This window comes from Mustela nivalis, assembly GCF_964662115.1.
Source record: "Mustela nivalis genome assembly, chromosome: 16".
Lineage (NCBI taxonomy): Eukaryota > Metazoa > Chordata > Mammalia > Carnivora > Mustelidae > Mustela > Mustela nivalis.
Window position 1 is genome coordinate 5,232,852 of NC_139035.1, and position 14,060 is coordinate 5,246,911.

The 14,060-nt window shown below is 46.8% G+C and overlaps 1 protein-coding gene across 9 annotated transcripts in view; it reads right to left on the reverse strand.

The window, feature by feature from the left end:
- Positions 1 to 11,574, reverse strand: part of POU2F1 (POU class 2 homeobox 1) — a 185,471-nt gene extending 173,897 nt beyond the window's left edge. For 2 of the 9 annotated variants that reach the window (XM_082702705.1, XM_082702701.1), the window contains exon 1: positions 11,101 to 11,205. In XM_082702705.1, the coding sequence (XP_082558831.1) occupies positions 11,101 to 11,161 (61 nt within the window). In that variant the 5' untranslated portion in view covers positions 11,162 to 11,205. Of the gene's footprint in view, positions 1 to 1,865; positions 2,070 to 10,323; positions 11,049 to 11,100; positions 11,206 to 11,497 lie in introns of those variants that run through there. The other 7 variants (XM_082702704.1, XM_082702708.1, XM_082702712.1 and 4 more) reach the window with 6 other exon arrangements.
- Between the last annotated feature and the right edge of the window lie 2,486 nt (positions 11,575 to 14,060).

A 14,060-nucleotide genomic window follows, 5' to 3' on the forward strand; every position in this document is an offset into this window, starting at 1 on the left:
ACTAGGACCATTAGTTTCAGATGTGGTGTTCAATAATTTATCAGTCTATTTTTTTTTAAGGTTTTATTTATTTGAGAGACAGAAAGAGAGAACACAAGCTAGAGAAAGAGGTTGAGGGAGAAGCAGACCCCTACCAAGCAGGAAGCCCAATGAGGGGTGGAATCCCAGGACCCTGGGAGCATGACCTGAGCTGAAGGTAGAATCTTAACGACTGAGCCACCCAGGCATCCCTATCAGTCAGTCTATGTTCTTAATATACTTGTTAAAATGGTATTTAGATGAAAGCCAAACTACTTAAAATATCTGTGTTTACTGGCCTTCACCCAAAACACAGTACTGAAGAATTCCATAGCTTAAAAGGAAAGAAGTAGGGGTGCCTGGGTGGCTCAGTTGGTTAAGCGACTGCCTTTGGCTCAGGCCATGATCCTGGAGTTCCAGGATTGAGTCCCACATCCGGCTCCCTGCCTGGTAGGGAGTCTGCTTCTCCAGCTAACCTCTCTCATGCTCTCTCTCTCAAATAAATAAATATAATCTTTAAAAAAAAAAAAAAAAAAAAGGAAAGAAGTATGAAAACAACCCACAGTTTATCAATGAGAATCCTATGGGCCTGAAAAGTTAAGCATCAGAAAGCTACACAGTACAGGGCACCTGGGTGGCTCAGTGGGTTAAGCCTCTGCCTTCAGCTCAGGTCATGATCTCAGAGTCCTGGGATCGAGGCCCGCATCAGGCTCTCTGCTCAGCGGGAAGCCTGCCCCCCCCCTCTGCCTGCCTCTCTGCCTACTTGTGATATCTGTCAAATAAATAAATAAAATCTTAAAAAAAGAAAAGAAAAGAAAGCTACATAGTGCTACAAGTAGAATAAGGACCTGGGTGTTTTGTAATTGTTTTTAATTTTGGTATTGAAAGAGGACTTCAACTTCCTCCATTTTTTTTTTTTTTAGATCTTATTTATTTGAGAGAGACACAGAGAGAGCGTGTGCAAGCAGGGAGGAGAGGGAGAGGCTGACTTGGGGCTTGATCCCAGGACCCTGGGATCATGACCTGAGCCCAAGGCAGCAGCTTAACGGACTGAGCCACCCAGGGGCCCCAGACCTAGGTTTCCTAGTTCTGTGTATCTTTCCATTATAGAGCCTTTTTGGTACATAAGAACCACTGCTCAAAATAGTCTAAGCAAGTCTTGAAATGCAACTACCCTAATTTAAATCATCCTACTCATTCAATGCTCCTGAATCATTTGTAAAGCTTTCTGAAACTAGGGATGGCCAGATCACAACTGCGTTAGAAACTCTGGAGTAAGGCCTCGGCCTTCACATGTTGAGAAAGTTCCAATGGTGATTCTTAATCCCAGCAAAGACTGAGAACCCCTAATTTAATCCATCAAGCATTATCTGCTAAATGTCTTCTCTGTCCCTTGCAATGTGTTCTTGCTTTCAAGGCTCTTAGAGGAGACAAGATTTACTTACATAACTCAATTACAGAAGAAAATAAGACTGTGTATAATGAAGTGCTGAATTAGCTAAACGAACACAAATTAAGTGTTAAAGTCAGAGAAACTAGGACAGTAGCACAGGCTTGAGAGATCAGCTATTTTTGGAGACAGAATAGCAGACAGGTCCTTTATGATAAACAAGGACAACAGCTTTCAGACAGTGTGCTCAGCAAGAGTCCTTAAGGATCCCGTGGAAGTGTCTTCAGGGCCACGACCGGAAAGAGGGAGGGTGCTTCTCCCTGCCCGACGGCTGTTTCAGTCACAATAAGCATCTGCCTAAAATTCATTTTAAAAAGAACTCAAAAAAACTCCAATGACTTTTAAAAGTGTGAAAACTCTTTCACTTACAAATATGAAGAAAAGGTAAAAAAAATACCAGTGAAGTAACGTGTCTGGAAGTCACAAAGCTGATTAGTGACCTAGATAGAACCAGGTCTCTCAACCCAGACGTCTACCACACCACACACGACGACACTCCGCAGGGCCCGTGCGCGCAGAGCAGCTCACAGAGCACCCAGGTGCCGGCGTGACCGGAGCAGCAGGTTTACTTCTTCTTCTTTTTAAAGATTTTATTTATTTATTTATTTATCTGAAAGAGAGAGAGAGAGAGAACAAGCAGTGGCGGGGGGGGGGGGGGCGGGGCGGGGAGAGGTAGGCAGAGGGCGAGGGAGAAGCAGCCTCCCCTGACGTGGGGCTCATCCTGGGATCAGGACCTGATCAGAACCTGAGCCGGAGGCAGACGCGAAACCGACTGGGCCACCCAGAAGCCCTGGTGCGTTTCCTTTCAAGCTGGGCCGGGGCTGTGGAGCAGGATGGGGAGGGGCTGGGGAGGGAGGATGAGAAAGAGCCCAGACAAGCATCAGAGTAAAATACTGCCACCCTCCCTGAACAGCTCTTCGGCACCATGTTTTAGGTAGATTTTTTTTAAAAAACTGAAACCTGCCACAGAAACAGTGTTTTGTGGTGGGCCTGTCTAAGGGGACTTCCTGGGTGGAACTGGTGAGTCACGCTCTGTAAGGAAGTAGCCGAGGACAGGAATGGACAGGCAGGGACGGGGCTAGACAACAGACACCTCGAGAGTTCCCGTTCGCTGCAAGGGCAGCGCCTCCGCTGGTCAAACCCGCCGCAGGCCCCGGGCAGTGTCCTCCTCTCCCGAGGCGCGGCCGCTCACGGACCCCGACCACCCGCAGGAAGGGCCCACAGAATTGTTCTGAAGCTGAAGCTTCTCCTTCTCTACAGCAGCACAAGTAATAAAACTGCTGATTTTACCCGTGCGCTCCTGTGAGAAAAACTATGACAGTATTTAAAAATGCTTCTGCCATCAGTTTGTGACTCCCCACAGCATCGCTCTGGCACTGGGGTTGTCACCATCCTGCTGTCGGGGAAACCAGCACAGAGTCAGTGGCAAAGTCCGAACGAGAGGTCTGGAATTTACGAGGCTCAGACTCCGTGCTCAGTCGGAGTGGCCTAAGCACGGATCTCCATCCTAGTAGGTGTATGTTTATCACACACAGAGTTCAGCAGAATGGTTTTGACCGTCACAATGAATCTGTAACCTAATACTGTCCACCCAATCATGTCTCAAATAACATTTCCAAAACTGAATTCATTGCCCATTCTCCAAATGGCTCCCTCTTCCCACCTCCCCACTTCTGTTTATTTGGCACTGCTCTTGGTAATCTTAAGCTCAAAACCTTAGCATCCCCCTTGACTCTAATTGGCCGCTAAACACTTAAAATTAAGGGCTTTGATCATGGCCAGTCCAGAACAACCAAAAAAACCTCAATGGCTCCCTACTGCGCAGCAGCAGAAATCCAGACTCCCACACCACCGACGCCGAGCCCTCAGAGCTCTCCCGCACGGAGTCCCAAACCAGCTCCCACCACTCCGCACCGCACAGACTCAGCAGTAAATGAACTGCAAGTCCTGCTGTTCCCTAAACACTTCGTACTTACCAAGCACATGACCTTGTGAAAGGTACTTAATCTATGCTTTATTTTACTCAACTATAAAATGGGCACAATAATACTTGCCTGAAAGGACCAACTGAGGTAATGAAAATGAGAGTGCTGCTTATAAACTTTAAAGTACTATAAAAATACAGACATTATCATTATGTCATGGTGATGGTAATTTCGTTTTATTTACACCTGACTTGCTCCAGAAAGGATATAAAGGCAGCCCACATGAAACACAAAATAACAAGCATTTAAAGATGGAAGCAATAAAAGAAATTTAAAACAAAAGTTAACTACACAAAGTGGAACTGGGAATGAAGAGGCTAAGAAAAACGCATTCCATAATTACCCATCTCACCCTTCAGGTTAATAACTTGGTCTAAACACTGTAGTTGATTAAAAGGAAACTATGTCACTTAGATAATCCACTGTGCAGAAGACTAAAAACAAAACCACTGCTCAGAAATAAAACAGTTCCTCATATAAAGACCTGGCAAGAATTTCTTCCCACGGTCCTTATTCTGTGTGATCACCTGGACACATCCTCAACATATTTATCGTGGATTCTCTATTTTATAATATCATTATTTGACTGAAAGCCTGTCAAGGTCAGGTAACTGTCCTGTTTGTACCTCTAACAGTGCTGAAAGCAATTTTTAAATACTGGTTTCCACAGATGGTCTCTGCTTCCTATTTCCAACCATCTTGCACACCACCATATTACTCCTAAAAAATCACTTCTATCACAGGATTCCTTACTCCTACAACCTCCAAAGGCCTCCCTGCACATAGAACAAATGCCTTATTCTTCATCTACGATCCTGTTTCCCCAGCAATGTGCTTCCCTGTCTTCTCATTCCTCCAAATTCTTTTTGCTTTTCTTAACTCAGTTTTAAGACTCCTCTTCTCCTTCAAGTCTCCTCTGACTGGCAGCAGTGTGGTAGAGGGAGGACTGGGGGTGTGGGGAGGAGGAGCCTAGGAAGTCAGAAGCCTGGTGTTCTGATGCCTAACAGGTAAGACTGTGGGCAAGACAGGAACCCACGGTGAGAGCACTTCCTCATCTGCAAAGGCTTTAGGACAGATGGTATCTACATTACCTTCCAGCCATAACAGCTCTAGGATGCTTTGGTGCCTACAAATTTGGACACACCCTGATCTCTACTCTGATCATTATTATCTGCTACATATTTTAATATATAATTACACACACTGTTTTTTAACTTTCTCTGCAAAGAAAACATACTAACTCCTCCACAACAGAGTCTTCCATTTCCCTGATTATCCCCAAAGACAACTGGCATAAGACCAGATACATAGCAGATACATGTCGTAAGCAATGAAATAACTGTTTTAAAAGACTGATTAGAATACACTTTCTTGCTGCAGTATGAATCAGCAAAAAAACAAAAACAACTTTTTTTTCATTAAGCACACCATTAAAATAAGTGTACTAAAACAAGAAAACAGGTGAGTCACTTTTCTCTAAAAAAGTATATTCAGTCCATAAGTTACAAAGCCAGTCAGTACAACTCCATTATTTGAGGTGACCATGTTAAACAAAAAACAAATGTTCATTTCCCAGCCATAAATGCTTATATCTTGTATTGTAAACTTCTACTGCGAAGAGAAAGTTGACTAGTCAAAAAAAAAAAAACACACAAAAAAAACCACCCATAATTTTTATTTTACTGATTGAACTTTATATACTATTGTTATGATTCCAACATAAATACCAACGAAGTTACGGAGAATTATGAAATAAATCATGCAACAAATTAAACTGTACTTGCAATGACTTTCAAGGTTGCAGTACTCACACTGAGCTTATTGTAGTTCTTCTCACATTGTCTTTTTTTTTTTCTTTTAATAAATATTATATACCCTTTTCTGGATGAATACCTAGTTTTATGGACAGTACTTTAAAAAAATCTGATAAATCTAAAGGTTTACTGATTCTTCTTTTGTTCATTAATAGTCTTGTCAGCAAATCTAGGCAACAGTGAAAACCTGAGTGTTTGCTTAATTGGAAAACAAAAAACAAGGAAGCTATATCAGCCATGGAACACAAACAAGATAACCTATCAAATGCTCAGTAACACCCTCTAGTAAAGACACACCGAACTGTATAAACTACATGCACACCGTGTAAGGAGCTTCTTTAAATCAGAGTACCTGAAACTTAAGATAATTCTCATATTCCAAATTCTAAATATGTGGTAAATGGATCAGAAAGTCACTCATACTATTTTTCCCCACTGTTATTATTGCTGAAAGAGTTTATAAGGGTTCACAGCTAGTTTAGAACGTAGAAATATTTCAGTACAAAAAAAAATAAAGAAAAGAAATATAGGAGGGAGGCTGGAAAGATGGCGGAGTAGAAGCACCCTAAGCTCGCCTCCTTCCATGGACACAACTGGCTAACACTTACATCAGTGTAAATAACCTAAGAAGAAGCGTAACTTCAGTTATTATCTTTATTCACAAAATGTGCAAAAATGTTGAGCAAAAGATGGATAAGGAAACTGCTTTTCTCTACAATCTGTAATCATTACTTCTTTCAAGCCCGATCCCCTGCAAAGGATACTTATCTTATTTAAGCAATACAATACAAGAATTAAGCAAAATCCCTGCCCAAAGAGTTTCCTAAAAGAGAGGAGGAAGAGGACGAAAGAATTCATTCAGAAGGGATACGGAAACTCGAGGAAGAGAGATGTATGATAACTAAATCCATACTCTTAACACCGAACACTGATTTCCTTTAAGAAATAAGTAATAAGCATGTCGCCCAAGCATTTAACATTAAAAGAAGAAACAGAAACAAGAACATTAGTGACCTAAAAGGAGCATGTTTTGCCCATGACTTGTTCCGTTCAGGAAACAATTATTAAATAGTTCTAAACATAATCACTTCCATTGGGAAAACACATCCTGCTTAAAATTGTGCTTTCATAGTATTTACTAGTCACAAAAACTGTGTGATTGAACAAATAATGTTGTATAAAAGCAAGTTAATGACAGCCATATACCAGTATTTTAAAAAGAAAACTAATTTTAATAGTGCTTGAAAGACATATGCAAAGACTAAAGCGGTGGCTTTTCAACAGCAAAACAAAACAACCGTTAATAATAAGACGGCATTCACTACTATGCATTTTTACAGTCTTCCTAAGTACAAAGCAAACACATTTCACTAAAGTGAGTGACCAGTTTTAAAAACTTAAACATACACACAGACACACACAAATAAATCCAAGATCAAATAATTTAGATTCAAGAAACTTCAAATATTTCCTTTTTAATGCAAAACACATATGAAAGATAACATTCAAATTTCTAGTTCTGTCATGTTAGAAGCACTGACCTAAGATATTCAAGGCTCCTTTAAACATCTTTGGTGGCTTGATAAGAGCAATTTAATATTCTGAGCCCTAAACTTATTCCAAAATCCAATAACCAGATGAATAACAGATTAACAATTACTTCAATCTAGGCAGCAATAAAACACGCTTATTTCTTCTCCCTTATGCTGCTTATTGATGCAGAGAATAGAAAATTAAAAATATGGCAGAATAATACTATACAATTCAAACCTGAATAATAGTCACTGTTTGCTTCTCCTTGACTACTGGGATTTTTGACAATGACAAAATAAAAGGAATTCAAAATTAGTTTGGGAAAGATGTTAAAAATTACAGATAACACCTTGGAAACAGAATGGTCCTTTCAGATATTAAAAACATTTGGTCAGCTGTCACATTAATTTTCAAGATCTAACCTCAAAAGTACCACTATAATTAATAGGTGGGGTAAGTTAAGAAGGAAGTGGCAGTGGATCTTCTGAAAACTTTTGAGAAACTGCCTGACAGATGCATAAGGGGTCAGAAAGGTTATAAACTAAAGCTTAACAGTAATCTAAAATTCTGTATCAAGGTTGGAACACTTAGGAATAAGGCACAGCATCCTACAACATTCTCAGAGCATTTGAATAAGTACTTTAAAACAAACTGGTAGAAACTATGATGAAAAAGGTCTAAAAGGAAAGTATTCTGTCAGAAATCACAGGTGGAATCATGACCTCACAACATAACAACTTTAAAAATCACCAGTCATTCAAAATAAATACACAACCTTATCCAAAAAGAAGTTCGATTTATTTTTTAAAAACTGTTTGCAAAGCACATGCTTTCTTACAAGTATCTACCTTACTGTAAACACTATAATTCCAACCTAAAAGATACAGAGCCTTCATGCTCATCAACTTTGCTTTACTCATTGAAATAGGTTCGAGGGCAAATGATCTCTCCTTTAGCCTGGCAGCTTCTTACTTGAGTTTGGGAGATCACAAAGAACCTCTCTAAAATAGCATTTATATTGATCTCTTCCATGATTATACTTCCTTAAAACCCCTGGTCTCCTTCTGAGAATTTGAAGAAATTAATTTTTACAATAGCATGGAATGCCAACCAAAATATAAGGCCAGTTAACAATACTGATCCTTTCCTCTATTACAAAAATTCAAACGATGTAATTTTGTTTACAAAATGCAGCATACATTTTATCATCTTGGATAAAATATCTACAGCCTCGGTAGTGGTTAAATTGCAGCTATAAAGGAAATTGTCCTGAGATAAATGGTTTCCCTATGAGAAGGTTTCACTGTTACACTTCACCCCTGGACAATAAATCAAATTAACTGCACCTTGTCCTCTGTCCAATGACATCATCAGTTTGACCACATCTTGGGAATCGGGTGCAAAAACATATGCTATTTAAGGCATGAAATCATATTACTGCTTCTTGTCCATTCGACCTCATGCTTCAGGTCTCCAAAACAGTCATTCACCTGGACATTCACATGAAAGCTACAGATTTTTTTTTCCTGCTACATTCAGGGCCTGCCTACTGAAGGTGAGAGAGGAAAAATGATGAGAACTGGTCACGTGAAATTGGCTTGCTGTTAGCCCATCAAATCTACAATTTTGTTACAAATTAAACTGAAGACTAATGTCTCCAAAAATATGTACCTAGCAACTGACCATAAAGTGCCTCATAATTTCAAAGGCTTAACACATCAGTGCTAAATAACACTTCTCTGGTACTTTATCAGCAGGGATTAAAAAAAAAAACCACCAGTGAGAAGCAACACTGTGTTTTTAAGAAACACACTAAAACTGTATAAAGTAAAAAGGAAAGAAAACTTTACCAAGGGAAAGACTAAAAAATGGAAATTACTGTTTTTTCTAAATAACAAAAGTCAGCCTGACTTTCTCAGACCAACTGTCCTAATTCCCCATAAAACATAAAATCAATTTTGACAACTTAAAGATGGGTGGGTGTGCTGGGAGGAGAAGAAGTTCCAAGATCAGGGGAGACACAATGCCTATGTTTATTCTTCTATGTTCTCTCATTTAACTGAGACACAAACACTCAAAGAAAACATAAGCCTGCTTCTGTCTTTAGGGAGTGCTACATTAAAACAAGCAGGCCTTGACAGGGAGGGATAGCACAAAATTAGTATCAGCCCCATTTTAAATCAGAATGAAGAAGCTGAAAGGGAAATGCAGCACTGAGACATTCTGAAACTGCTGTTAATTGGAATTTCTAAAACACTTACTCTACAACTCCTAGGGAGAAGGAAAAAAGAGAGAGAGAGAGAAAGAAAACCATTGGTTTTACAAATACTGCAGCCCTTTACAAAGCCTGAAAGTGTTTAACTTAGAGGTAGAAGCCAAGGGGCAGGGGAGAACTATCACTAAAGTGATTTTATTTGTATTAAATCAGAATAGGCCCATTTCGTCTCTGAGAATGAGATTTTTTTTTTCCTTAGGCCTAATATTGCTGCAAACTCCAAGAAAGTCTTTTTAAGAGAAAACAAAACACGACAGAGTTGAAGCCGAGCTAGGAGCTGCTTCAGTGCCGGCGAAGGCCCCAGGAGGGCTGGTCCTGCCCGCGGAGGACGGGTCTGTGCATGGAAGTTGGAGGGGGAAAGTCATTTTGGTTATTAGTAAATAAATCAGGCGGCAGGGAACGAGGCCTAGGCAGCTGCTAGAGGAGCCAGGCCTAGCTCCCCCCTGTTCTCCCAGCACAGCCTGGGTTTGATCTCAGAGCCCCGTGGATTGCCAAGGAAAAAAAAAAAAAAGAAGAATCATATCGAACCACAAAAGCACATGGGGCGAATGTAAAATATAAACACGGCATTGGGCTGTGAGTGGCTGTTATTAAAGGTCTGAATTACTAAACATGAGAGGCGGGGAAAGCCAGGCGGCCATTTCAATAATATAAACCTCCCCGAATTAGACATTATTCAAATGAGCGAGGTTCGGCTCCGCAGAGCGAGCAGGACCCGGCACCCAGCAGGGAAGCAACCCCGCGGCCCCGCGGAGGGGGCTCCCCGCCCCCCGGCCCCCCAGCGGGAGAGGGGCGGTCTGGAACGCTCCCAACTTGTCAGGCCGGCTCGGGGGCAGGCGCGGGCGCGGGAGGGCAGCCCTCCACAGCCGAGTTCTCGAGAGGCCTCCGGCGCTGCTGGGGCCTGGGAGCGAGGGCCCCCGGGCCCGTCGGTCGGGGTGCGGGGGCGCGGGACGGGCGGGGGCAGATGAAGACCAGACCACGCCAGGGACCTGCCACCCAGCTCCCCGGAGAAGGCACGACCCACGAGGGCGCGGGGGCTTCTCCAGGACCTGCGGGCACCGCGGACCGACGGCCCGGAGCACATGCGGCTGCCCCGGAGGGCAACCCCCTCCGACGGGAACTTTCCACGAGGGCCGCCTTTCGGCCCTGTCCGCCGCGGAGGGGGCGAAGCGGACCCCGCGCGGGCTCCCCACCCCCGCCGCTCCCCAGGCCACCTCCCGGCGCCCACGACCGCTCGCCCCTACCCACCTAGAGCGCAGGCCTGGCTCCGGTCAGGCCGCCGCACGGGGGACCAGCGGGGCGCGGCCGAGGTGCCCGGGGCCGTGACCCCCGGGCGCAGCCCCGCTCGGACCCCCGTGCGGCGGCGGGGCGCGGGCGCCGGCAGGACGCTCTCCCCGGGCGCACCCCCAGGCCGCCCCCCCGCCCCTCCCGGGCCCTCTCCCGGGGCGGGGGGTGGGGGGGGCGGGACGCGCGCGGCTGTCCGGCCGCCGGGGTCCGCTCCGGCCGCGCCGCCTCCCCGGCATTGTGCTCTCCGCCACCTCCATCCCCCTCCACGCCCCCCCCACCCCGCGCCCGCCCGGCCCGGGTCGCCCGCCCGCGCCCCGCCGGCCCACGGCTATGAATATGTAAAATGTCTTTATTGTCCTCTCCCTGTGCCCCGGCCCCGCGGCCCCGCCGCGGACCCGCTCGGGTTCGGGCACCGCGGCGAGGAGGCGGCGGCGGCCGGCGGAGGAGGAGGGCCGGGGCGGGCGGGCGAGCCGCGGCGGCGGGGTGGGCCGGGGGCAGGAGGAGGGCGGTGGATCGCAGCCCCCTTTGCCCCTTGTCTTTCCCCTCCGCCTGGCCGCTCCGAGCCTCTTTCCCCCTCCGCTCGGCGCCCGGCGGGGGCTCCGTGCTCCCCGGCCCCCCATCTCCCCGCCGTTAATTATAATAATCCTGAGTACTAATAAATTATGCTAAGTCGCGGGGGGGGCAGCGGGAGCCGGGGTTGAGTATGAATATGAATATGTAAAATGCTGTAATGATTACCTGCTGCTGCTGCCGCCGCGGCTGAACTCTCATCTTGACTCGCTGCTCCTCCGTCCGCCATTTTGAATATTTTAACCAAAATCGCCCGGTCGATAAACCCTCCCTCGCTCCGGCTCCCCTCCCCCCTCCCGCCCTCCGTGCCTCCTCCCTCCTCTCCGCCCCCTCCCGCTCCTTCCTCTCCCCGGGCGCGCGCCAGGGGGCGCGCGAGGCCGTCCCCTTGGAGGAGCCCCACCCCTTCGGGCGCTCTGCGCACGCGCCTCTTGGCCGCCGTGGTTCTCCAGTAGCGAAAGCGCCCTCAACCTGCCAGTCACCCCTCCGCTGCATTTTTTTCCCCACTGGGCTCTGCACATGCGCAGCTTTCTCCACGCGCCTGAAACGCAGGCGGCGCATGCGTTACCTCTCCTGGGCTCCTTCTCGAAGCGTAACCTGTGTGGGACGTGGAGCGCTCGTCACTTCTCACAGTCCTCCCTCTCCTCCCGCCTCTCCGCTCTCCTAGCTCTACTCCGCCGGCCCCCAGGGGACAGTGGCATTTTTAAAGGAAGGGCAGGGGACACGGCGGCCGGGAGCGTGGAGGCGCGTGGAGGGCTCGCGGGCGGGCCACCCCCGCGTCCCCTCCGCCGCGCACTTTTTAAGGCTCTGGGCGCCGGAGAGCCGCGCACAACAAAGGAGGGGCCGCTCCCCCGCTAGGTAATTTCCGGCCCGCCGGGCAGGTAGGGGCGGAAGCGCCCGCCGCGGGGAGCCGGCCGGAGGCACCTGCTGAGCGCGGCGCGGGCGTCCCGCTTCAAATTTGAATCCTACCTAGTCCCCGCCCCCAAGTCGGCGAAGCTGGAGACGCGGCCGGGCCACCGCGAGGGGGCGTGTCTCGCGCGGGTCCGGATGAGCCCCGGGGTCTCCCGCTCCGCTCGGCGGTCGCCGCCGTCCCGGAGCCGGCGTTCCGGGCGCCGAGGTCCGGCCCTGCCGCTCCTGCGGGCTTCGCGCCCGGGGGGCCGCCCGCCGGGTCCCCGCCCGAGGGTGCGCGTTCTCCCCCTGTCGCGGGCGGGGGCCGTGTGTGAGCGAAGCCGGCCGGGAACGGGAGCGGAGGACCGGGCAACGCGGCGGAACTCGGGAGCTCGCCCGGAGCTCGGCTCTGCGGCGCTGCCCCGAGCGCACCGGACGGGCGCGCCCGCGGTGGCGGACCTTGTCGCGGTCCGGTTCTGCGAGTCCCTCGTGGTGCCTCTCCCGGGGCGCGACCCCGCCTGACTACGAAGTCTTTGGAAAGTCCTAGGCTTTTCCGGCTTTCTTCCTCCCCCTTTGTAAGGCGTGAGAAGAAAAGCGCATCCCGGGAGCGAGGTTGGAGAAGCGCGTCGCGAGGCGCCCGCGTGGCCCAGGGGTAGCGCGGGAGGCGCCGGGCGTCAGGCTCCCTGAGTTCAAGCCCCGCCTCGGGTAGTGCGTAGAGACTGTTTAAATATAATTTTTTAATTAAAAAAAAAATTCAGACCTAATTTGTCTGTTTTTAAGAAAGAACTGAAGTTTCCGCCGAGTGGAATTGCAGATTCTGCGCTGAAGATAAACGGATCTCGAGGAGAGCGGTTACCCCAACGGCTGGGGTTTCGCTCACGGGTCGCGGCCTCTGGGATTCCAGCGCGTGCGAGCCCGGAGCCCGGGGAACCCGGGGTGGGACGGACGGGTTCGCGGTAATGAAGCCGCAGGGTGCGTGCGGGACTGTTCAAACCAAGTAACTGGGCCACCAGATAATTGTTTCCAGCCACACCATCCAACACAGTTAAGGAAATGCAAATTTCAATCATGTTGCAATTAATCCGGAAATACAACCTAAATTAGATTCACCTGCAGTACCGTGGGGGACGGTCTCAAAATCATCGAACTATTTGGAACACAGTCAATTACCTACCCCTGCTCTGAGGGCAGGGAATTTGAAATTACCTCCCCTAAGAAAAAGAGCCTAAATAACTACTTGAATTCCTAGCTTCTATTTGATCTTTGTTTAGCTCTTTAGTTTTAATAGTGAATTAATACGAATTTCTGAAAGTAAGTGAAGCTACTGCATGTGCTATTCATTCTTTATCTCCTTTCCATAAAAAAATTTTCATGGAATGAATATTTAAGGAAGGATAGCTCTGTGAGAAAAAAAGTAAGTTTAAAATAGTTTGTATCAATGATTTATTTTCCTCTTAATGAAAATATTTATGCCTTGGCTTAGTAGGTATTCATAAATATTTACTGAATAAAAAATAATGAATAATACAGTGATATATGTTAGGATTATTTTAAAAATTGATAAAGTCATTTACTCAACAAATATTTATGAACATCTGCATTCTGCCATAAGCTCTACTAGGTGATAAAAATACGAAAATGTATAAAACACTGCTTTGACCTCAGCAAACTCCATGTATCAAAAAAAATTTTTTAAATCCTCACAACTCTAGGAGGTAGAAAGTGTTTTCCCCAATTTTCCAGGATGAATTGAGACAAAAAATGTTACATAATTTGCCTATATTAGGGTTCTCCAGAGAAACAAAACCAATAGGTGATATATATGTGACTTTCATTATGTAGTTGATAGTTCAACAAGCCACAGTTAGGATTGCTGACAGCCCCTGCCCACCCAAGCATAGCTTTTAATTCCCCAAAAATGTAACTGCCAACAGACTACCTTTGACTGGGGGCGCCTTACCAATAACATTAATAATCGAACAGTTGATTAACACTATTTTGTATGTTACATGTATTACAAAAAAGGTAAAATAACACATTTTTTTTAAGATTTTATTTATTTGACAGAGATCACAAGTAGACAGGCAGGCAGAGAGAGAGAGAGGGAAGCAGGCTCCCTGCTGAGCAGAGAGCCCCATGCGGGACTCGATCCCAGGATCCTGAGATCATGACCTGAGCCGAAGGCAGCGGCTTAACCCACTGAGCCACCCAGGCGCCCAAAATAACATATTTTGTATATGTAT